The sequence below is a fragment of the Balaenoptera acutorostrata genome, chromosome 2 (assembly GCF_949987535.1).
Source record: "Balaenoptera acutorostrata chromosome 2, mBalAcu1.1, whole genome shotgun sequence".
Classification (NCBI taxonomy): domain Eukaryota; kingdom Metazoa; phylum Chordata; class Mammalia; order Artiodactyla; family Balaenopteridae; genus Balaenoptera; species Balaenoptera acutorostrata.
In genome coordinates, this window is record NC_080065.1 from 15,086,119 (window position 1) to 15,111,734 (window position 25,616).

The 25,616-nt window shown below is 46.7% G+C and overlaps 1 protein-coding gene and 1 long non-coding RNA gene across 8 annotated transcripts in view; one reads left to right on the plus strand and one right to left on the minus strand.

Moving 5' to 3' along the window:
- Positions 1-15,836: 15,836 nt before the first annotated feature.
- LOC130707106 (uncharacterized) lies at positions 15,837-23,602 on the minus strand. Its single transcript, XR_009007103.1, has 3 exons — positions 23,032-23,602; positions 16,605-16,771; positions 15,837-16,256 (listed from the first exon to the last, which is right to left on the minus strand). It is a non-coding gene; the product is annotated as an uncharacterized LOC130707106 (long non-coding RNA).
- Positions 20,853-25,616, plus strand: part of TRIO (trio Rho guanine nucleotide exchange factor) — a 376,190-nt gene continuing 371,426 nt past the window's right edge. For 5 of the 7 annotated variants that reach the window (XM_057540124.1, XM_057540125.1, XM_057540129.1 and 2 more), the window contains exon 1: positions 22,105-22,685. In XM_057540124.1, the coding sequence (XP_057396107.1) occupies positions 22,472-22,685 (214 nt within the window). In that variant the 5' untranslated portion in view covers positions 22,105-22,471. Of the gene's footprint in view, positions 21,456-22,065; positions 22,085-22,104; positions 22,686-25,616 lie in introns of those variants that run through there. The other 2 variants (XM_057540126.1, XM_057540127.1) reach the window with 2 other exon arrangements.

A 25,616-nucleotide genomic window follows, 5' to 3' on the forward strand; every position in this document is an offset into this window, starting at 1 on the left:
TGTCCCTGCCCTCAGGCACCTGCAGAGATAAATGACCATCCCATTATCATGAACATGCGACTCTCACCAGCTTGTTAACTCACCAGGATCACACAGGGGCTCAAGGTCTTGCAAAGTGACCCTCTGTCCCAAGTACTTGGAGGAGTTCCAAAGCCTGTCACAGATGTGTGCCCCTCCCACTAGGTCCAGTGCACCCACCTGCTGCCATGGTCCCTCCTGAAGCGCTACCCCTTGAGAATCAGCCCTAGCCCTCAGGAGGCAGAAGCCAAGCTGTGGGCTGTAGGAGAATGGGGAGAGATGACCACCCTCCCCATGGCATGAAGGGGTCTCACAGCTACACGTGACTTGAATCCCAACAGTTTTCACTTGTGGTTGTCGCTCTTCTTGGGATCCAGACTTTCACACAGGAGGCTGGACTGAAGCCCATTCTCTCTTTCAAATTTTTGTTCTCTGCCTATAGTTTTGCTCCTGGTCCGAGCTCCTCATACCTGGATCCTCTCCCCTGTGGATGAGTCCTGACACCAGAGGCTCCTCAGATAGGCTGTACCAACAGGCCACCCACCTGTATGGAGAAACACCCTAGCAGTGGGCACAGCTGAGTTCTCTTCCCAGGTGGTTCCTTTAAGGTACCCAATGGTCCACCAGTTATACCTAGACATGGCTAAGTGTCCCCATCTGCTGAAATCCATGTTGTGTGACTGTGTCACACAGGCATGACATTTCTCTTGTCAAGGTTTTCTAGGTTATAGTAATAAAATTGGGGCCTTGAGTTAAGTAATCCTTTTCAGCTGTAAGATTCTTAATTCCAAGACAAGTTAGAAGGCTACTGTAATAGTCCAAACATATGATGAAGAGAACATGGCGAGGGAAGCATCAAAGAAGATGAAAAAGCGGTCACATAACTGAGGAATAATAATGACCAATGTTCACTGAGCCTTTACGATGTGGTATATAGACCATAGTTGGCAGTTTACATGTATTATCCAACTGAAACCTCAGAACAACTGTATGATGTAGGAAATGCTATTATCCCCATTTTATAGATGAGGAAACTAAGGGTAAGCTTTTAATATTTACACAGATATAGTAGCTATTTGGAGTTTGCACCTGACTCTGACTCCAGAACCATACTCTTAGTTACTGTGCTACACAGACTCTCATGAAAATTTTGATAAAAATAGAGAGCATTGGATCCTTGAAAGAGGAGGTAAGTCCATGGCATAAAAGGAAGATCAGAACGAGAATGAACTGTACTGGAGTCTACCTTTCCCTTACTCACAATTCAGTCCAACTGGTTTGTCTGTCTATCCATCTATTTATCTATGTATCATATAACCACTGACTTATCCATCCACCCATCCATCTATCCATCCATCCACCCATCCATCTATCCATCCATCCATCCATCCATCCATCCATCCATCCATCTAAGCAGCCATCTATCCCCAACCTTCTTCAGAAAAGAACTTGAGGAAACTTAGGAGAAATAAAGAAGTAAAAACTTTAAAAATAACAATAAAAGAATAAGAGCCACGTAACAAAGAGGAGTAGATTATTGTAAAACTAATGCAAATAGGCACATAACTTAATTCTGAGCATCTCATCTTCCACGGAATAAAAAGAAACACAGCGAGTTCCCTACTTTGCATTAGCTCCTAAAAGGAAGCACAACCATCTGTCAGCAGAGACAAACTTTCCTACTACCAAATCTTTAAACAGCTAACACATGGCTCTTTATTTATTAAAGGGAAATTAAATAACATAAGGCCAGCATCTTCTAAAGCAGATGAATCCCAATAAAGGCAGAACACATCATGTTAAAGCTTCATTATTTCTGTAGGACTCCAGGGTAAACTAATCTGGACATATTCTGTCCGGGGTAGTTTTTAGATTCTGGATTGGGGAGATCCAGTTATGTGTGACTTACTGCTCCCCTGTAGTTCAGTATGGTCTCACCTTCACCTTCCCATTGGCTTCTATCTCAGGAAAGATAAATATACAGGGACACCAATTAGATAATATAGGAGAGAGTGCAGAAGACAGGAAGGAAAGAAGACCAGTGACACGGGAAGGTGTCACCAAGGTGGGGAATGGGACGGAGGGAAGTGAATGAACAAAACACCATGGCTTCTAAAAGGTTTCCAGTCCCACCATTTTGTAAAAATCCAGATAACATAGTATTTCAGGCAATACATATTAGCTCCTTTCCTTGCTTCCCTGAGGTTGTGAAGAGCCGGGAGAAGCTGAGCAGAGAAGAGAGTCTTGATGAAAGGACACAAACCAGGGCTTCCTTCTGCAGGTGGGAGGTATCTTCTTCTTTTTTTAAATTTTTATTGGAGTATAGTTGATACACGATATCACTTATATGTGGAATCTAATTTAAAAACGATACAAATGAACTTTTTAACAAAACTGAAACAGACTCACAAATCTTAAAATCTAACTTATGTTTACCAAAGGGGAAAGGTAGGGGGAAGTGATAAATTAAGAGATTGGGAGGTATCTTCTCGAGTCTCTCCTTTGGGAAAGAATCTGTGCACCATGGAGCAGGATGGAAGGGAGGTGGGGGTAACGTCTCCTCCCACGTGGTGAGATGCTGGCTGCTAGCTCTTGCTGTAAAGGATACTGCAACATGAGAGAGGACAGCTGTTCAAAGCCAAGGAGACGTGTCATCCAGACACATCTGACCTGCTCACAGTGTCCCAGGTCGGAGATCAACCTAGTCTATGCTAGGAAGCCCAGTTTTGCTTTATTCCACGTGCATAGTTGTATCTCTATAATTTATTAAAAGATCACATTGTATTTATTCTTTGTTCTTTGAGTCTTGGCCTTTGACCAAAAGCAATAAAATTCTGACCTAGGGATTCTTCCCTTATCACACCACTGCAAGGGGGGTTCTTACTGCTTTGAGTTCCTTAGGCATTGATTGTGTCTGCTACACAATTGAACACAAATTTTTTTTTTAAATAGATCTCTATTGGAGTATAATTGCTTCACAATACTCTGTTAGTTTCTGTTGCACAACAAAGCAAATCAGCCATATGCATACACATGTCCCCATATCCCCTTCCTCTTGAACCTCCCTCCCCTCCTCCCTATCCCATCACTCTAGGTCATCGCAAAGCACCAAGCCGATCTCCCTGTGCTATGCTGCTGCTTCCCACCAGCCAACTATTTTATATTCAGTAGTGTATATGTGTTGATGCTACTCTCACTTCACCCCGGCTTCGCCTTCCCACCGCATATCCTCAAGTCTATTTTCTATGTTTACCTCTTTATTCTTACCCTGCAACTAGGTTCTTCAGTACCTTTTTTTTTTTAGATTCCATATATATGCGTTAGCATACGGTACTTGTTTTTCTCTTTCTGACTTACTTCACTCTGTATGACAGACTCTAGGTCCATCCACCTCACTACAAATAACTAAATTTCATTTCTTTTTATGGCTGAATAATATTCCATTGTAAATATGTGCCACATCTTCTTTATCCATTCATCTGTCAATGGATATTTAGGTTGGTTCCATGTCCAGGCCATTGTAAATAGAGCTGCAATGAACATTGTGGTACATGTCTCTTTCTGAATTATGGTTTTCTCAGGGTATATGCCCAGTAGTGGGATTGCTGGGTCATATGGTAGTTCTATTTTTAGTTTTTTAAGGAACCTCCATACTATTTTCCATAGTGGCTGTATCAATTTACATTCCCACCAACAGTGCAGGAGGGTTCCCTTTACACCACACCTTTTCCAGCATTTATTGTTTCTAGATTTTTTGATAATGGCCATTCTGAACGGTGTGAGGTGATACCTCATTGTAGTTTTGATTTGCATTTCTCTAATAATTAGTGATGTTGAGCATCTTTTCATGTGCCTCTTGGCCATCTGTATGTCTTCCTTGGTGAAATGTCTATTTAGGTCTTCTGCCCATTTTTTAACTGGATTGTTTGTTTTCTTGATATTGCACTCCATGAGCTGTCTGTATATTTTGGAGATTAATCCTTTGTTTGTTGTTTCATTTGCAAATATTTTCTCCCATTCTGTGGGTTGTCTTTTTGTCTTGTTTATGGTTTCCTTTGCTGTGAAAAAGCTTTTAAGTTCCGTTTATTTTTGTTTTTATTTCCGTTACTCTAGGAGGTGGGTCAAAAAAATCTTGCTGTGGTTTATGTCAGTGTGTTTTTCCTATGTTTTCCTCTAAGAGTTTTATAGTGTCTGGTCTTAAATTTAAGTCTTTAATCCATTTGGAGTTTATTTTTGTGTGTGGTGTTAGGTAGTGTTCTAATTTCATTCTTTTACATGTAGCTGTCCAGTTTTCCCAGCACCACTTATTGAAGAGGCTGTCTTTTCTCCATTGTATATTCTTGCCTCCTTTGTCATAAATTAAGTGACCATATGAGCGTGGGTTTATCTCTAGGCATTCTATCCTGTACCATTGATCTATATTTCTGTTTTTGTGCCAGTACCATGCTGTCTTGATTACTGTAGCTTTGTGGTATAGTTTGAAGTAGGGGAGTCTGATTCCTCCAACTCCATTTTTCCTTATCAAGATTGCTTTGGCTATTCAGGGTCTTTTGTGTTCCCATATGAACTGTAAAATTTTTTGTTTTAATTCTGTGAAGAATGCCATCGGTAGTTTGATAGGGATTGCGTTGAATCTGTAGATTGCTTTGGGTAGTACAGTCATTTTCACAATATTGATTCTTCCAATCCAAGAACATGGTATATTTCTCCATCTGTTTATGTCAACTTTGATTTCTTTCATCAGTGTTTTATAGTTTTTGAGTACAAGTCTTTCACCTCCTTAGGCAGGTTTATTCCTAGGTATTTTATTCTTTTTGTTGCAGTGGTAAATGGGAGTGTTTCCTTAATTTCTCATTGTTGGTTTATAGGAGTGCCAGAGATTTCTGTGCATTAATTTTCTATCCTGCAGCCTTACCAAATTCATTGATTACTTCTAGTAGTTTTCTGGTGGCATCTTTAGGATTTTCTATGTATAGTATCATGTCATCGGCAAACAGTGACCTTTTAACGTCTTATTTCCAATTTGTATTCCTTTTATTTCTTTTTCTTCTCTGATTGCCATGGCTAGGACTTCCAAAACTATGTTGAATAAGAGTGGCAAGACTGGACATCCTTGTCTTGTTCCTGATCTTAGTGAAAATGCTTTCAGTTTTTCACCATTGAGTATGACACTTGCTGTGGGTTTGTCATATATGGCCTTTATTATGTTGGGGCAGGTTCCCTCTATGCCCATTTTCTGGAGAGTTTTTATCATAAATGGGTGTTGAATTTTGTCAAAACCTTTTTCTGCATTTATTGAGTTGATCATATGGTTTTTATCCCTTAATTTGTTAATGTGGTGTATCACATTGATTGATTTGCATATATTGAAAAGAATCCTTGCATCCCTGAGATAAATCCCACTTGATCAAGGTGTATAATCCTTTTAATATGCTGTTGGATTCTGTTTGCTAGTATTTTGTTCAGGATTTTTGCATCTATGTTCATCAGTGATACTGGTCTATAATTTTCTTTTTTTGTGATACCTTTTTCTGGTTTTGGTGTCATGGTGATGGTGGCATCGTAGAATGAATTTGAGAGTGTTTCTCCATCTGCAATTTTTTGGAAGAATTTGAGAAGGATCAGTGTTAGCTCTTCTCTAAATGTTTGATAGAATTTGCCTGTGAAGCCATCTGGTGCTGGACTTTTGTTTGCTGGAAGATTTTAATTATGGTTTCAATTTCATTACTTGTGATAAGTCTGTTTATATTTTCTAATTCTTCCTGGTTCAGTCTTGGAAAATTGTACCTTTCCAAGAATTTGTCCATTTCTTCATGGTTGTCCATTTTACTAGCATACAGTTGTTTGTAGTAGTCTCTTATAATCCTTTGTATTTCTGCGGTGTCAGTTGTGATTTCTCCTTTTTCGTTTCTAATTTTATTGATTTGCATCCTCTCCCTTTTTTTCTTGATGAGTCTGGTTAAGGGTTAATCAGTTTTGTTTATCTTCTCCAAGAACGAGCTTTTAGTTTTATTGATCTTTGCTGTTGTTTTCTTTGTTTCTATTTCATTTATTTCTGCTCTGGTCTTTATGATTTCTTTCCTTCTACTGACTTTGGGTTTTCTTTGTCCTTCTTTCTCTAGCTGTTTTAAATGTGGGGTTAGATTGTTTATTTGAGATTTTTCTTGTTTCTTCAGGTGAGATTGTATTGCTATAAACGTCCCTCTTAGAACTGCTTTTGCTGCATCCCATAGGTTTTGGGTCGTCATGTTTTCATTGTCATTTGCTTCTATGTACTTTTTTATTTCTTCTTTGATTTCTTCAGTGATCTCTTAGTTGTTTAGTAGCACACTGTTTAGCCTCCATGTATTTGTGTTTTATTACAGTTTTTTTCCTGTAATTGATTTCCAATCTCATAGCATTGTGGTCAGAAAAGAGGCTTGACACAATTTCAATTTTCTTAACTTTTTCGAGGCTTGATTTGTGACCCAAGATGTGATCTATCCTGGAGAACGTTTCATGTGCACTTGAGAAGAAAGTGTATGCTGCCACTCTTGGTTGGAAAGTTCTATAAATATCAATTAGATCTATCTGGTCTATTGTATCATTTAAAGCTTGTGTTTCCTTATTTATTTTATGTTTGGATGATCTGTCCATTGGTGAAGGTGGGGTGTTAAAGTCCCCTAGTATTATTGTGTTACTGTCAATTTCTCCTTTCATGGGTGTTAGCATTTGCCTTACGTATTGAGGTGTTCCTATGTTGGGTGCATAAATGTTTGTAATTGTTATATCTTCTTCTTGGATTGACCCCTTGATCATTATGTAGTGTCCTTCCTTATCTCTTGTAACAGTCTTTATTTTAAAGTCTATTTTATCTGATATGAGTATTGCTACTCCAACTTTCTTTTGATTTCCATTTGCATGGAGTATCTTTTTCCATCCCTTCACTTTCAGTCTGTATGTGTCCCTAGGTCTGAAGTGGGTCTCTTATAGACAGCATATATATGGGCCTTGTTTTTGTATCCATTCAGCCAGTCTGTGTCTTTTGGTTGTGGCATTTAATCCATTTACATTCAAGATTATTATCGATATGTATGTTCCTATTAACGTTTTCTTAATTGTTTTGGGTTTGTTTTTGTGGGTCTCTTTCTCCTCTTGTGTTTCCTGCCTAGAGAAGTTTCTTTAGCATTTGTTGTAAAGCTGGTTTGGTGGTGCTGAATTCTCTTAGCTTTTGTTTGTCTGAAAAGCTTTTGATTTCTCCATCAAATCTGAATGAGATCCTTGCTGGGTAGAGTAATCTTGGTTGTAGGTTTTCCTCTTTCATCACTTTATCCTGCCACTCCCTTCTGGCCTGCAGAGTTTCTGCTGAAAAATCAGCTGATAACCTTATGGGGATTCCTTTGTACGTTATTTTTTGTTTTTCCCTTGCTGCTTTTAATATTTTTTCTTTGTATTTAATTTTTGTTAGTTTGATTAGTATGTGTCTTGGTGTGTTTCTCCCAGAGTTTATCCTGTTTGGGACTCTCTGTGCTTACTGGACTTGGGTGACTATTTCCTTTCCCATGTTAGGGAAGTTTTCAACTATAATCTCTTCAAATATTTTCTCAAACCCTTTCTTTTTCTCTTCTTCTTCTGGGACCCCTATAATTCGAATGTTGGTGCGTTTAGTGTTGTCCCAGAGGTCTCTGAGATTGTCTTCAATTCTTTTCATTCTTTTTTCTTTATTCTGCTCCTCGGCAGTTATTTCCACCATTTTGCCTTCCAGCTCACTTATTCGTTCTTCTGCCTCAGTTATTCTGTCATTGATTCCTTCTAGTGTATTTTGCATTTCAGTTATTGTGTTGTTCATCTCTGTTTGTTTGTTCTTTAGTTCTTCTAGATCTTTGTTAAACATTTCTTGTATTGTCTCAATCTGTGTCTGCATTCTATTTCCGAGATTCTGGATCATCTTTACTATCATTACTCTGAATTCTTTTTCAGGTAGATTGCCTATTTCCTCTTCATTTATTTGGTCTTGTAGGTTTTTGCCTTGCTCCTTCATCTGTGACATATTTTTTTGCCATCTCATTGTTTTTTTCCTTTATTTTTACGAGTGGGATTGTGTTCCTCTCTTACTGGTTGTTTGGCCTGAGGCTTCCAACACTGGAGTTTGTAGGCTTTTGGGTAGAGCTGGGTCTTGGTGCTGAGATGAACTCTGTGAGACTTCACTCCGATGAATATTCCTTGGGGTCTGAGGTTCTCTGTTAGTCCAGTGGTTCAGACTTGGAGTGCCCACTGCAGGAGCTTCGGCCCGACCCCAGGTTCATGAATCAAGATCCCGTAAGCCACCTGGGGTGGAAAGAAAAGAAAAAAAGAACGATAACAAGTAAAAAATAAAATTAGAGTAGGAAACTAACAGATATGTTAGGAAGAATATAAAAATAAAAATATAGATGACAACAACCAGAAGGTACATCAGTAACACAATAGTAAAAAAGAGGAGGAGGGAAAAGAAAAAAAAAAGAGGGGGGTAAGGCCTTGGCTGTGGAGGGTAGGGGACTAAGCAAGGGTGAGTTTGGGTGGTGGGCGAGGCCAATGCTCAGGACCCACAGGGCTGGAAAAGGCCCTGGGGGCTGTGGGGGGAGGGGCTTAGGGTCAAGGAACAGAAGGGGCCCAGGCGTGCCCCCCACACCTGGTCTCAGAGGACAGGGGACCTCACCTGGGAGCCCAGCAGCCTTCCTGGGCTCTAGTGGGGGGCGGCAAACTCCCTCCTCTCCTCTCCTGCTCCTCCAGTCTGGGAGGGCCCCTCCCGCCTGCCTCTCCTGACCTCCCCAGCCTCTCTCCTATGCCCGCTGGACCCATGCAGCCTGGAGGGGGCTTTGGAGGGCAGGGCACCGGCCTGGGAGCTCAGCAGGCTCCCTGGCCCGAGTGGGCGGGGCAATCACACTCCTCTCCTCTTCTGCTCCTCCCGGATGGCTCCTCCCACTGGCCTCTCCTGATCTCCCCGGCCTCAGGGGCACTGAGCCTGTCTGGCCTCCACTTTTCCTCCCCCCTCAGTGCCCCTACTTCCTACCAGTTCACTTTGGGGTTCCTCCCGTCTCCTTGGGCATCAGGGTCCCCCACCAGCGGCCCACATATTCTCTTTTGTAATCATAATTGTCTTGTCAAGTGACTGGGTCTTATCCTTCCAACTATGTCTTGTCACTTAGAGCTCCATGCACAGGGTCATGCTCAGACAGGTGCCGAGTGTTGGCTGATTCAGGACTTCCAAATGCTGCAGCCACTTCATCATGTCGTCCTTTGCCCACTAGATGTGCCCTCTACCTTTCTTCACTCCTCTCTGTCCTCAGGAGTCTGACGGCTATGGACTCATCCACAGCCTCCCTTGTTCTCGCTCCTAGTCGGGTGCAGCCAATGGGAGGCACAGGCAGCAGATAGAGGGTGGGAGGAGAGAGACATTGGACTGTTTATTTCTCTGGCTTCCTCCCTGTTGAACTATGGGGTCACAAGTAAACCACTGTATCCGGAAATTGTACCAAGAGCCGCTTGTTTGCCTCTCATTCCACAGTCTCTAGGAAGGTCCACTCTTCCATGGCTTTTGCTATGACTCTCTCCTGGCACTTTGCAGCTTCTTCGGTACTTGACCGAAGAGTGAATGAACCACTAGCTGCACACCCTTCATAAGACTGTGCAGTTCAAGGCAAGCAACTGCCACAGACACCTCCTTTAGGAAACATCCCTGAACCCCTCTGGCTAGTGGGGGAAGAGCACCATCCATTGTGGCTGCTCAGGGACAGCACCTGCCATGGGAGATTCCCAGCTGGCCCTGTGAGACCGGTCAGTTGAGGATGGTGGGGTGTATGGTCAGATCCCTGAATCTCAGGGTTGTTAGCATATTTTGCCCCATGCGAGGAACCCCTCAAAGGTCTCTACTACTGCAGCAGCCTGTTTTGGACAATTTCACCTTTTCTTCCTTTATGTGAGGGCCTAAGAATTTCCCGAGATGCAGTCTTAATGCGTTTGAGCTGCTATAACAAAACACCATAAACTAGGTGGCTTAGAAACAACAAGGATTGATTTGTTACACTTCCAGAGGCTGGGAAATCCAAAATCATGGTGCCGGCAGATTCAGTGTCTAGCGGGGCTTTTCTTCCTGGATGGCTGTCTTTTCACTGTAACCCTGTGGAAGGGGCAAGGGAGTTCTGTGGAGCCTCTTTTATAAGGGCACTAATTCCATTCATGGGGACTCCACCTCACGACCTAATCACCTCCTGGTACCATCACCTTGGGGGTTATGATTTCAACATATGAATCTTGCAGGGATACATTCAATCCATAGCACCTGCCCTGACATTCTACTGCCTTGTTTTGAATTAGCCACGGTTGTAGCTACCAGATTCAATTTGTATTTATTTCTGTTGCAACAGCTTTTTTCAGATGTAATTCATATACTACACAATTTGCCCATTTTAAGTACACAACTCAATGCTCCCTCCCTCAGCCCCTGGCAACCACTAACCTACTTTCTGTCTCCATGGATTTGCCTACTCTGGATATTTTTATATAAATAGAATCATACAATATGTGGCCTTTTGTGACTGGCTTCTTTCACTTAGCATAATGTTTTCAAGATTCATCTGTGTTGTAGCAGGTGTCAGTACTTCATTCCTTTTACGGCTGAATAATATTCCATTGCGTGGATATACATTTTCTTCATACATTCATCAATTGATGGCAGTTGGATTGTTTCCAGTCTTTTGCTATCATGAATAATGCTGCCATGAACATTTGCATAGAGATTTTTGTGTGGACGCAAGTTTTCATTTCTCTTGGTTATATATCTAGGACGAGAGTAGCTGGGTCATATGGTAACTCTATGTTTAACTTTTTGAAGAACTGCCAAACTGTTTTCTAAAGTGGCTGCACCATTTTACATTCCCACCAACAAGGAATGAGATTCTAGTTTCCCTACATCCTTGTAAGAACTTGTTTCCGGGTGCCTTTTTGATTACAGCCATTCTAGTGGGTGTGAAGTGGTATCTCACTGTGGTTTGGTTTGTACTTTCCTGATGGCTAATTATGTTCAACATCTTTTTCTGTGCTTATTGGCCATTTGTATACAATCTCTATGTCCACAATTCCCTATCTAAAACCTTAGGAACCAGATGGAGTTCAGAATTCTGACCCTTTCTGAAGTTCATTAAAAAAATTTCAGATATGGAAAGGTAACACAGTTTGTATACTGTAAAATGCTTAATACTCCCAGTAGTCTCTTGGGCTGTATCCCCAAAATCACATCTTGCAGTATTTCTGCAGCAAAAATATGATTCACCCTAAATGAGATAGATAAAGTATACCCATAACCTCACATATGTTAAGTCAGTTTTTGCCACCAAAAGAGTTCCAAAAGACATTGATTTTCAGAACTTTTGGATTTTGGAGTCACAGAGAAGGGACCGAGCACCTGTACATGCCTTTGTGTTCCATCCAAGGCTGTGTTGTGGGCAACGATCCTGTGGTGCCACCCCTGCCCCTCTGTGACTCCCATAAACATTGTCCTCTGTAGCGTGGCTCCTCGGGGGCCAGCTGAGGAGCAGAGTGCAAAGACCGGGTACCACGTCCCCTCTCCTCCCTGATCTGATTTGCATGTTGCCCCACCTCAGACCCGGGTGGCATTCTCAGCCTAGCCCCACGGTTGCCTCAGGGTTGTTGAGGTCACTGTGCTTGTCCAGAGAGAGAGGTGTGGTCGGTGGTACTTTCAGGAGAGAGAAGACGGAAGTGGGGGGAGGGTTGTGATGCCTAGGGTCGGGGCGGGGGTTAATCCCTGCAATGACCCTCAGATATCTCCACTGTAGTTTCTGGAATCTTTAACTCTATTTGTAGAAACAGAGAAAGGTTGAGAATTCAGCCAATGCTGAAACTGGGCAAATCAACAGTGTGCATGACCATTTTGGGGTTTTTACAGAAGTAGACTGCAGGCTCAAGGCTGGGAGGAGGGTAATTCAAATGCTTGGTCCTCCTCACCTTCATTTCCTCCTTTAAGTGGCTCTCTGTCTGAGGCTTTCTTTTGCTTCCAGTGGGCCCACAGGGTCCATCCTTGAGAAAGCACAGGGATAACTCATCAGCTGTCCCCAAACTGCTGACTGTGGGCTTTACGGATCCTGTCCCAGGATGTGGGGAGGAGGGGCTCTATGCCCTGTCCCCAGTTCTGCTCCAAAGCCATAGCTCAGTGAGGGTCTGTGACCTAGAACTGTCCCCTGCAACTGACTCCTTTCCAGTGGGATGCTCTTAGCTAGAGACCCCCTCAGGTGGTCTCAGGAGAAGGGTTTACTGGAGGGGCTAAACCGAGCGGACTGGTGAACAGCCTGGCATCAGGGAAGTAGCGCTGGGGGGCCTCCCTCCCATCCACCCCCTGCAGTTACTTCTCTTGCCCTGTCCCCTTGCCTCTTTCTCCAAGTTTCCCAATTCAAGTAGGAACGAGCTCAGTCTGGCTTGTCTCCAGGTACTTTCTTCCCCCTCCAATGAAGGAGGTAGGGATGGAGGAGGGGCAGATGGGGGCTAGCGGGTACAAGCAGTGACTGCATATGAGGTCTTCCTGGGGAGGAGGGCAGTTCCTGAAGGCCATGGTCAAGCAGGCAATGTTCATTTCTCTAGTTCACTCACCCAGGATCACACACCTAGTCAGTGTCAGAAGTGGCACCAAAAACTAGTTCTCACTGGGACTTCTGTTTTCTCCGTGATGCTGTGTATCTGGCATCTCTGGAAGAAGACAGTCAACTGTACTGTTTTGAAAATAAATCCAATCCACTAATTGGAGTTCCTTGTTGCTTTGCGTAGCCCCTGATTTTACTCTGAGGCCAGAGAGAAAGAAACAAGAAGTAAAAAGAGGCCCAAGGTTGAAAAGAATCTAAAAAAAAAAAAAAAAAAGGGTGGATATACGTATATGTATAACTGATTCACTTTGCTGTACACCTGAAACTAACACAACGTTGTAAATCAACTCTATTCCAATAAAAATTTTAAAAAAACAAAGATGCCTGAGATGCTCTCTAAAAAGTGGTTTTCTTGTTGTGTCTCTTCTTGTCTCTAGGTTCCTAAGAGCAGACAGCTGGGTGGGAAAAGGAGATGGAGGTGCATGGGCAGGACCCCCCGGGCTGGTGAGGGAAGAAGTCCTCCGAGGTGCAGTTGCACAACACATCGGATCCATGTTGCGGTGGGCGGCAGGGACCAGGCCAGTCGCCCGGGGCCACCCCAGCTTTCCCTCCGCACGTGGGTATCCCTGTGCTCCCGGTCAGCTCTGCCTGGCGCAGGTCCCATTAGTTGGTGTGACAGTCCTCAAGCATCTTCCAGAGCCTTTACCCTGGGGGGTGACAGCTGCTGGTTTCTAGCAGCTCTCTCAACGACCGTCTGTTACAAAGTTTTTTACAGATTTCTGCTTTACTTTCTAACATTCTGAGGAGTCCAAACAATCTCCAACTCTTGACCTTAAATCACTTAGAATCTTCTGATACAGTGATCCACACCTGTGATCTCATTCTGATTGTAAGGCAGGGTCCTTACAAAGGACCCATGAGGTTTTACCTGATGAAGCTGCTCTGCTCTACCGACTGCATCTCCTATTCCCCCCGCACTCAGCCACGGTGGTCTCCCCTCCCTTCCTCACACAGCCAAACAGAACAGGCGGCCTCAGGGCCTTTGCTTGTGGGGTCTTCAGCGAGTAATCAGTGACCCCCCAAATATAAAAATCTTCACTACTTCTGCCAAGGAACCAGGGTCAGAACTTTCTGAGGGTCTACGCTAAACAGAAGCAGTAAGACCAGTCAAAAGCAGTCAAAAGAAAGTAGGTGCTTTTTTTTAATTGGTGCCTTCCATCGCTCTTTTCCTTCTTTCATCCCTCTTATTACTCTTGCCAATGCTGGGTTAATCCACTAATCCTCTCTAAAAGGCATTAAGTGATAAAGGTTTAAGGTGTTAGCACTCCCAGGAGTATTTATCCGATACAGAAATCTTGAAGACCAGAAGTTGGCCAGGATCAGAATGACTGAATTTCCCACCTGGTAGAATGTCAGATTCTGCATATTTGGGGCTGGGGGCTCAATTTGGAATTCTTTGAGTTACTGGACAGGGACAGAAAGTCAGCAGTTATTAAGTAATGAGCTGTAACATTGATCAGTTTGAAACCAAGGCAGCAAATATAGATATTGTCACTTCTCCTGTACACTCTTCTCATTAACATACCAGTAATAATAAAACCTTGCAACTTCCAAATCTGAGCTCATTTTAAAGCCAAATCTATCTTTATCTTTTCTTCATGTATAATTGGGTTTCCCTGCTACCAGAACTTCCAGATCTTCATCAACTCATACCCTATAAATATGCATAAGCATGTATGCACACACGTGTGCATGTACACACACACACACACACACACACACACACACACACAAACACATATTTTTTGTCCCCTGTCCACCTCAAATACTCCCAATTTCCATCCCCTGTTCCTTTCCCAGGCTTATTGCACCTAACTCTCTCTTCCACCTCCCACCGGGTGTCTTTGCTTAATGTGTATATTCAGAGCTATCTCAATGGCTAAAAAAAATACTGGAGTGAAGGAGCTCAAAAGACTCTTACCAATCAACCCACAAGGCCAGGCAGCCATTCCTGGGGTCCCATGCCTGTGAATACAGGTTCAGAGCAGAACAAGTAAGGCTCTGGCTTGGACCTTTCAGTAGCTTAGTGGAGGTCACCCCAAATCAAAGAAAGAAGCTGGGTCCATTTGTAGTGCCTTGTGAGCCAACTTAGCATGGCCTGGGCTGAATTAGATGCCCTGGCCCCTGTGGGTCCGCTTTTCTCCTTTTACCTGCTCCTTAATCTGCCCCAGGACCAGCTGGGGACTCTCAGGACACAAGTCACATCACACAGTGCTACCCACTGTATGGCATGAAAACTCAGCCCTCTGCCCTATGCCCTACTTACTTTCCACACTCATTTCCTTAGCAGATTAGTCACGTTAAATCTCCAGGTATTTTTATGCTCTTTAGCTCAAATTTAGAGATAGAGTTCCAATTCTGGCCAGAGGTCAAGCCCCATAGCTCAAGAGATCATCTGGACATTTCCATAGTATGTCTGTATTAACATCAATTCACTCCTGAAAACCTCTCAACCTGGAACTCTCCACATTCCTCTAGATTTTTTCTTTTTCTTTATCTTAAGCACTCATCAAATATTATCTATAAGATCAACGTATACATTTCTCTCTAGAATGACAGTTTCGCTCAAAAGTTTGGAGGATGGGTTTAGCTTGTGAGTTTCCTAGGGCTGCCATAACTGTAAGAATCACAAACTGGGTGGCTTAAAACAATAGGAATATATTGCCTTGGTTCTGGAGGTTAGAAGTCTGAAAGCAAGGTGCCAGTAGGGCTGTGTTCCCTCTGAAACCTGTAGGGGAATCCTTCCTTGCTTCTCTGCTAGCTTCTGGTAGTTTGCTGGCAACCTTTGGTGTTTCCTGTCTTGTAGATGCATCTATAATCCTCCGTCTCCATGAGGCATTCTCCCTGTGCATTTCTATTCTTATATGGCTATCTTCTTATGAGGACACCAGCTGTATTGGATTAGGGGCCCATCCTACTCCAGTATGACCTCATTTTAATTATATCTGCAATGACCCTACTTCCAAACAAGGTCACAATTTAAGGTTTTGGGGGTTAAGACGTCAACATATCTTTTTTTAGAGGAGGACACAATTCAACCCAAAACAACTGGTAAGTGAGTTAAGACATTGTTTATATATTAAAATAAATATAGATGTGTAAGGAGAAGGAAAAATTCACATGCATTTCTAAGAAAAAGCTGGCAGCTTTTTTTTTTTTTAATTTTTATTTATTATTTATTTATTATGTTTATTTTTGGCTGTGTTGGGTCTTCGTTTTTGTGTGAGGGCTTTCTCCAGTTGCGGCGAGTGGGGGCCACGCTTCATCGCGGTGCGCGGGCCTGTCACTATCGCGGCCTCTCTTGTTGCGGAGCAGAGGCTCCAGACGCTCAGGCTCAGTAGTTGTGGCTCACGGGCCCAGTTGCTCCGCGGCATGTGGGATCTTCCCAGACCAGGGCTCGAACCCGTGTCCCCTGCATTGGCAGGCAGATTCTCAACCACTGCGCCACCAGGGAAGCCCTGGCAGCTTTTTGAAGTTCATCTCCTGGTGGCTGCTTCGGTTCCTCTCCACGATCCCCAGTGATACGACTTTCACCCGCCTCTTCACTCTCCTCCATCTTTAGGGTTTCTTTGGTGGAAAAGTTTGAGAAGCGCTGATAAAGAACCATAACTGGTCTATCCATCAGAGCTGGTTTGGCTGCACAAAACTAAACACCCGGGACTTCCCTGGTGGTCCAGTGGCTAAGAGTCCATGCTCCCAATGCAGGGGGCCCGGGTTTGATCCCTGGTCAGGGAACTAGATCCCGCATGCCGCAACTAAGAGTTCACATGCCACAACTAAAGATCCCGCATACCGCAACTAAAAAAAAAAAGATCCCACAAGCCGCAATGAAGATCCCGCATGCCGCAACTAAGACCCGGCGCAGCCAAATAAATAAATAAAGCAAAACAAAACAAAACTGAACACCCAACTTACAGCCACCTAATTAAATCAGGGTCTTCTTTTTCTTGTATGTTTCTATGCAATAAGAAGCCCAGAGAAGGGCAGCTCACTCATCCATCTGTACCATGTGCTTCTGTTCTCATGTTTACCTTCTCGCAGTCACACGATGGCCTCGTCACCTCCAGCATTTTGTCTGTGTTCTGAAGAGGACAAAGGGCAAAGGGCTAAGTGCATGCCCTTGCTGTGTCTGAACTCTTTCTTCTGAGCCCTGCCCAGTCCCTTCCACTCAGTGGCCAGCACTCTGTCACATAGCCCTCAGAACTGGGAAATGGAGTATGTTAGCCAGGCATGAGTTCTGATAAGAAGGAGAGAAAGGATATTGACTCTACAACTTACCCTGTGTCCCCCAACTGGCTTTCTCCATTTCTTTTGCCCCATGGCTTGGGGACTGGTATAAATCTAGGCACACAGGAGACAGGCTGATGCTTGTGTACTGACTGCAAGGGATCTCCCCATCTTGTAGGCAAGACATTAAACGCAAAGGATGCAAATAATATAATGCAGTACACGATCAAATGCCAGAACGAGTGGTACTCCAGAATACAGAGAAGGGAGAGGTCAATTCGAGTTAATGTACTGTAGCAGCTTCACGAAAGGGGATGAAATTCGAGCTGAATTTTGAAAGTGGGGCAGGATCAACAGCAGCTGTCATGAAACCCTGTTTAGATCCCCCTACACATGCTCAGATGGCAGAAGGTAAAAAAAACCCTGTGTGCAGCCTCTTTCTCTTACTGCAGTCTGGGTGAGCCTTCCCGCACGTCCCACACTCAGACACAAAGCCTTCTATTGAGCTTTCTTGGAAATGACTCTACCTGAGACAGAAGAATTGGTCAGTACCTGGGTCTCAGCACTAGAGAGCTCTTTTTGTCCAATCACACACCAGCCATTCCACTCTGATCCCAACACCCTTAGCAGTCATTACTATGCAGTCAACATTCCCTTTCAGGCCAACTCCCAACATCTAGAACTTGCCTCCACCCAAGAACTCTCCAGCAGAGGTTAGCTTTTTCCAATTGACACTTCCCAAGTACCACCACTAAGGGATTGCTGACCTTTCTGTGACTGCATGACATCCAGTTTGCCCCCTGCCCCCCAGCAATTTTGATGTTTTCAAATTTTTGAACTTTCTCCACCATTTAGGCAACAGAGGGGGGGATCTGTATTCACTACCTGCAGGGCAGGGTACTATGGGAGGGATGCAGAGGGAAAGAAAGAAGTCGACACTTGGCTTCTGAATTTCAAGAGACACTTCTGGAACCTATGGCAGAGAAAAGAATTGGAGGGAAAGCATTTATAAATTTAAAACGGAGTCTCCTAAGAACACAAAGGTTATGTCCCAAATAAAAGATTTTGAAGAAAGTACATCAAATCTGGGGAGAAGTTTTCTTCCTGCAGAGGAAATAATAATTCTGCAATTTGTGGGAGAGGAAATGGCTAGCATTAGACCCCGAAGTGAATCTCTGAGGAAGGAAGTCTGTGCCCAGGTAGACTTGACGGGTCTGGGAGCAGAGAGAATTTGGCCTCACTTTCTGGGGTGGGGTGGGGGCGGTGGGACTGAGCATCCCAGGGAGAAGCTGAATGTCTTCCTGAGTGCTTGGGAGTAGCTCGGGAGAGGCGCTGACTGCCGGCAGACCTAGAGAGGCCCTGTCGTTGGGTGACCAGGATGCAACATCAGAAAACAACAAGGTCATGGCAATGCCCATCGCAGGAGCACTGGGGAGGCAGACACACATGGGACACACATCGGCACCAGTGGCAGCATGAACCCATGATGACCAAGGGCCGGGTGCAATCTCCCCATCCCCACCCCATGCTGTGATGTCACCAATACCTCTGAGAGCTTGGCTGCATGCAACCTTGGGGAGAAGGCAGGAAGGGGAATGTACTCAATTGACAAAGAAAATTCCTGGAAATTGTTTTCCCTGAACTAGGATTAAGCCATGACGAGGAATAGGAGCTGGAGATAGAAATTACCCAACAGAAGAATAAGAAACATGGGCAGCACACCTGAGAAATTTGGACTTACTGAATTTTTTCTTTTTGAGATTCTACATACAATTAAAAATTTTTAAAAAATAAGCTTCTATTTTAGAATAGATTCAGATTTACAGAAAAGTTGTGAAGATAGTACAGAGTTCCCATATACCCCATGTCCAATTTTCCCATATTACTCACAAATAATGAATCAGTATTGGTAGATTATTATTAACTAAAGTCCATATATTATTCATATTTTCTAAGTTTCTACCTAATGTCCTTTTTTGGTTCCAGGATCCTTAAGAATACTCCATTACATTTAGTTGTCATGTTTCCTTGGGCTCCTCTTGGCTGTGACAGTTTTCCAGACTCTCCTTATTTTTGTTGACCTTAGTGGTTTGGGGAAGCACTGATACACTGTCTCTCAACTGGGATTTTTCTGCTGTTTTTCTCATAATTAGACTGTGTTTCTGGGAGGAAGACCACAGAGGTAAAGTGCCATTTTCATTACATCACATCAAGGATATATACCATCCACGTGATTTATCACTGCTGTTAACCTTGCTCATGTGGCTGAAGTGGTGTTTATCAGTTTTCTTCATTGTAAAGTTACTCTCCCCTCCCCCTTTCCATTTTGTACTCTGCAAGTCGCTAAGAGCAGCCCGTAGTTAAGGAGAGGGAATTTCTGTTCCATTTCATTGAGGGCAGAGTATCTAGGTAATGATTTTGAATTCTTCTGCATGGGATATTTGTCTCTTCTCTCTCAATTAGTTACTTATTCAATCATTGAATTATATCAATATGGACTCATGGATATTTATTTTATACTTTGAGTATAATCAAATATTGCTTTATTTTGCTGTTCAAATTGTTACAGCTTTGGTCACTGGGAGCTCTTTCAGTTGGCTCCTGTGTCCCCATCATTGTTCTGGCTGTTGATTAATTAAAAAAAAAAATTTTTTTTTTGAGCCCTTCCTTACCTTCTGGCACAACAAGATGCTCCAGGCTCTCTTGTGTATTTCCTGCCCTAGTCCTACAGTCAGCCATCCCCCTGAAGAGCCCAGGTTCCTTTTACTGAAGAATGGTGTTAATAACAAGATCTGAGTGCCTGTGCATCTTGCTACAGGAGTGTTATTTCTAAGCCCACTCAGCTGACAGAGCAAGGACATATATGTACATGTAATAGCCCCTGTAAATATACATATCTGTAAATCTTTCTATATATCCACCTGTATCTATATCAAGCTAAACATGAATTCATACTGATGTCTCCAACTCTAATCCCGTACCACAGGGATCATTCTAGCCTCCCTCTCTAACAGTGAAAAACCTGGTATCCACCACCCACTATTTATTTACTCAATTGTTCATTTGCAGTATACATGTATACTGGTTGCATCAGTATTCATCAGTTTTTTGTTTTTTTTTTAATCAATCTTGTTTCTCCCTCTCCTTGTTTTCGGCAGCGTTGGCTCCTTTAACCTCTGACACCCATAACTTCTGCTCCCTTTGCTGGCAGCCACGTCATAGGCGTTTGTACCTGAATATTTGTCAAATGCTGGCTTGACACGGGTCTTCCGTAAAGCTGGATGTCACCTACCCCTCATGTCCTTTGGTCTCCTCAGCCACCATCACCTTCCCCATTCTCTACATTCTGGTGGGGTAGCTGTGAGTCCGCAGTCCCATTTTACAGACGAGAAGACGTCCCCCAGGAGTTCAGAGGCTTGCTCTGCTCCCTCTGGGACTGGAGTACACAACACCCATTTTCACGATCTCTCTATTCAACAACTATTATGGAGCCCGTCTACGTGCCGGCGCCCGCGCTGCGCCAACGAGAAACACACCGGTCCTGTGCCGGAGTCAGCCGGCCCCGCGGGCGAGAGCCGCGGTAAACAGCTCAAGCGCCCCGGGGACGGCCTCGCGCAGCACGAGCGAGCGCCTGGCGCGGGGCGCAGTGCTGGGCCAGGAAAGGGCCGCCCTCGCTAGTCAGAGCGCTCCTGCTCCTTCCAAGGGTTGCAGCTGCCCGGGAGAAGGAGCAAGGCTGAACGCTCCCTCAGCCATCCGCCGGCTCTCTGGGCGACCGGCACCCCGGCGCCGCCCCGCCTCTCCCGCCAGGCCCCGCCCACCACAGGCCCCGCCCACCCGCCGAGCCCACGCTCCGGCCCCTGACGATATTCGCCGGAAATTGCCGAAGCCCCTCTTTTTTTTTTTTTCCTTCCTCTCTCCTTTCCCTGCTCTCCCTTTTCCTTTCACCCGGGTTCCCTCTGCCGTGATTTCCCCCCTCCCCCTCCTTCCTTCCCCATTTGAAACCAAGATGGAGGCTCGCGGCTGCCGCCGGCGCCCGTGATCCCGGAGCTCCCGCCGGCCACGGGCCCCCGCCCTCGCGACTGCGTGTCCGGCACGGTGCGCGCTGCTGCCCGCGCTCCGGCCGGCGCCGCCGAGGCCGTGGCTACGCGCCCCCGCCCCGCGGCCGGCTCGCGGCTCTCGGGCGGAGTCCTCGTCTATGTGGGCGCGCTCCTCCGGCCGAGCCGCCGCCGCCGCCGCCCGCCGCCGCCCCGGGGCTCTGCGTCCACGCGCCGGGCGCGGGCAGCTGGGCGCTCGGCGCCGCCAGGCCAGGCGCGGAGCGGGCGGCGCGCGGTGCTAGGGGCGCGGGGCCCGAGCCGGGCGCGGCCGCGGGCGCCGCCGCAGCCATGAGCGGCAGCAGCGGCGGCGCCGCCGCCCCCGCCGCGTCCTCCGGCCCCACCGCCACGGCCAGCGCGGTGAGCTCGGGCTGCGGGGGCGGCGCCGGCGAGGGGGCCGAGGAGGCGGCCAAGGACCTGGCCGACATCGCGGCCTTCTTCCGATCCGGTGAGTGCAACTGCGCCGCTGCCCGCGCGCGCCCCGCCAACCCCGCCGCGGAGGCGCGGTCCGCGGGCCCTGGCGCGCCCGGTGCTCGCCCGCCCGTCGGGCCCGGAGCGCGCTCGCCCAGGCCGCTGCCCCGCGCCGGGGCTCCCGGCTCCACACCGGCGGGTCCCGCTGCCTGCGTCGCCCCCCGTGCCGCGGCTCGGCCCGGACGCCGCCGGCTCGCCCTTCCCTGCGCCCGCCTCTCGTTCCAGGGTGAAATCTCCCCGTCGCCCGCCCCGGAGGCTACAGCTCCACCGGTTGGGGCGCCGGCTCTTTGTCTCTTTCGAGGGAGGGCCGAGGAGGCGGCGGCGGGGACGGCGAGGGCGGAGGCCCCTGTCCCGGAGGCCGAGAGGACGGGGGCGGCGGGGCCAGGCCCGGGAATGCGGGCTCTCATCTGGGCCGGTCTCCGGGGGTGATTTGTCCCTGGCCCCTCGTCGACCCCGTAAGCCGCCGGGTTTCTTCGCTCGGTCCTCTAGCCTGTCACCTCCCCAGACTCGATCTACACTTCTGGGAAACGGGGCAGCCATGGCACCCACCGCCCAGGGAGGAGGGGAGGTGGTGGCAGACATGAAGCGCGGCCGGCCGGGCGATGGGTGAGCCATTGTCTCCGGGGGTGGCCCGGGAGGGACATCTGGGAACGTGGTGACCCCGGGGGGCGGCGCGGGGCCGGCACTCGCGGGGCACTGCCTGGGAGGCAGTGCCAGGTGGCCCGGTGTCTCTCGGGCGAGGAGGGGGGTGGCCGCGGGAGAGGCGAGCTTTGCGGCCGGCCCGCGGGGAGGAGGCGCGGGAGGCGTGACAGGGCGTCCCCGGGACCCCGGCGGCGGCGCCTCCTCCCGCCCGGGCCCAGATCCCGCGTGAGCTGGCCCCGCGCCCCGCGTCCCCGAGCCCAATCCCGTTGGCTGGCGCGTCCGGGCGGCGGCAGCCTCGGGGCCCGCAGCCCGGAGCGCAGCGCCCAGCGGGCCAGGTGCGGGGCAGGGAGGATGCAGACTCGGCGCTCGAGAGCCGAGGAGGGCGGGCCAGGTCGGGGCCGCGGCGGGCGGGCGGGCGCGGGGCGCGTGCGGAGTGCTGGCGGCGGCTCCCGGGAGGACGGCTGGGCCGGGGACGTCGGGGGAGCGGCCTGCGACGGGGAGCGCCCCGGAGGCCGGCGGCTCACTTTCCTTCGTGGCCTCTTCCAAAATCAAGTCGCCAGATTCGGTGAGATCAGTTCGGTAATCCGGGTCACAGGGAGCAGTTTGCAGCGGGAGGACGATGGTCGGAGGCAGAAGTGAGCAGTGCCGGTGCATCCCTGGTTTAGTACTGTCTTCCCTCGTTTTCTTGGTCTTTGTCAGGTGGGGTTACTTTTGAGTCATTATAAGAGGTTGGTTGTGGCTGGGAGTGACATACGCCGACTCAACACTGTCAGCTTGGGGTTAATATACTCCCCACTGCTCCCTCTCCCCGCGAGGTCCCCGCAGAAAGCAGAGGTTTAGGAAAACATGAATTCCTTCAAATGAAAGCCTTTTTTTGGTGCAACTAGCCCGATAGAGAAGCCCCGTCTTACCTCTTAATAGCAGACCTGGGACGTCTTCCCTTCATGCCCTGCAGCTAAGTCTAGCTTGTCTTCTCTCTGTCTTTACCACCTGTCACAGAATAATGGATTCTGGGCAGAATTCAGCTCCTTTCTCTTAGAAAGGCACCTGTGCCCTGGTGATGGAATTTTTGGTGCTTTCTGAGACCAGACTTTCTCATATCTTTATTATGCATAGTAGAGAAATCACTCCTTTCGCTCAGATGAGCCTCAAAAGACATCAGCTTGGACTGGATGCTCCCAGAAAACTTGCTCCCAGTCAGTGTGGCTGTCCGCAGGCTTTACCTGGCGAGGTAAGTCTGTTGGTGGCCATGCCTAGGCCTGTGCTCTTGATCCTCTGCTCGGTCTCCTGTACGTGTTCAGTTTGGGGCAGAGCCAGTCGGTGCTGCCCACGGGTTTATTCCTTTCTTCCTCCTTCCAAAATGATTGGGCAAACTGCCCCTTTAGTTATCTGACTTGGAATCAGGAACCAGAGCAGATTTTAAGTAGACAGCAGTTGTGCCGTCCCATCCCAGGGGTAGCCTGGAACATCTTTTAAAAGCGCTTTTCCCTCCTTTGGGCAACTCTGAATCCCTGACCTAGATCTTGGCTTCAGCATCTAGGGCAGTGATATCTAGCAGAGGGAGGGTGGAGAGGGACCATTCAGTTGGATTGGTCGGGTGGGATGGGACGAACGTTTAGACAGATGAAGCAGGAGGACCCTGGGTGGGGACCTCACCTGGTAGAATGGCTCAGGCAGGGGTCCTCCTGGGCAGTTTGGATTGAATGTGGATGGCTGAACAGAGAGGTCAAGTCCGTTAGTAAAATCGAACATTTTTTCCTAAGATGTAGAAACACAGGAAATAGGTTCTCGTTGACTGGGGGTGGACAGATCAGGGTGTGAACATTTTTCCAGGGTGTTGTGAGCCTGGTACTTAAGATTGCCAGTCTGACTTAGACAAGGCGTTTCTACTGGTTGCCTTTCATTTATTGGCCCTGGAACCGTTTGCTTGGCCACCTTATTTTCTTTCCTCCTTTTTGTTCCTTGTCTGTCCTGCATTAAATTTTATCCTTGTAGTCACCGATTGAAAACTGGTACCCATGGTTGGATGAAAGAAGGCGAATTTAGCTTGATAGAACTTTTAAATAATTAGAGCAGTTCAGGCATAGAATGGGCTGTCATGATTACTGGACACACTCAAGCAGTGGCACTGCCAACTGCCAGGGTTCGGAGCTGGGTGCTGGGGGCAGGACTCCTGCACTTACTTGGAGAGGGTCTGGGGAGATGGCTCAGGGGCTGTTGCCTCCTTGGATTCTGTAGTTCCCTCTCAACCCCCAGCACCTAGTGCTTATTCTTCACTTTTCTTTTAAAAAGGCATCACAAACCTGAGCTGGTCCATTAAAAAAATTTTTTTTAAATGTTACGGAAGAGGAAGCAGGCTTCTAGGGAGGTTGAATGACTTGCTCAGAGTGGAGCTCCGGTAGAGGTGGGGTCAGGGCTAGGAAACATGCCCCTGACTCTGGGCTTCTTTCCCGGATGCCTGTCGTGGCCAGGACTTTGCCTACATTAGTTCTCAATCCCACCGGGACCAATCACTTTTATCGCCAGTCTCTTTTGGGGCTCTGTTCTTGTGGCAATAAGTCATTCTTTCAGAGCTTTCCCTGTAACCTTTCTGGAGTGTGTGTGGGGTACTTACATAAATGCATTATTTTTAACCTGCTTGGCATGTTTTAGGTTGGCATTAAATGAATGTGCAGAGAATAAGGGTTTGTGGTTATTATGGAGCGTCATGGCTCATCGTGCTGTGTTCCTTTCATTACTGAATCTTATTCTGGACTCCTGGCTGCTGCGCTTCTCTTTCCAATGGAATATGTGACGACAGTCGAATGTGTTCCTTAGTGAGGGATCAGTCTGCATATCCTTCTGTGTTGGTATAATGGTTTCCTCATGGAATATCGAGGGAACTTGTCTTTGTATTTACGCTTCTAACACCACTTAAGTAGCTGGCTTCTGAGCTTGTGCTGCTGCTGCTTTGTATACTTAGAAGCCTGGCGGCTTTGGTCTTTGTGAGCACCAATAATAATTAGCAGTTGGTCCTTGTTACCCTCAATGTTTTGAAAAGGAAAGTTGAAGAAAATGAAACTTGATAGTGAAGGTTGGTTTCCCCTTTCTCAGTGGCACAGTGAGGCTCAGTTTTAGAGGAGAGCAAAGAGATAGCTGAAAATATCCTGTAAGTGATTTTCAAGAAATCAAAGAGCAGTAAAACAATCATTGATGGAAACTTTCCATTGAGACCTTGTAAACTGACTTATTGACATGGAATATTATATTTTTTCCTTTGCGATTTAACCATCCAAGATTCAAATGAAGATTTAGATGAAGCCATTTAAACCATTTAAATGATTAACCAAGATTTAAATGAAGCCAGTGGTTCTGTTTGAGATGAGGCATGTGGTTTAAGTATGTTTTTCAAATGTATATTAAAAATACATGATTAGGATGGCCTTTTCAGACCTCTTAAATGTTATGATAGATTTGGGATTTGTTTCTAAGTGAAAGATGTGTTTGGAGCTGTCAT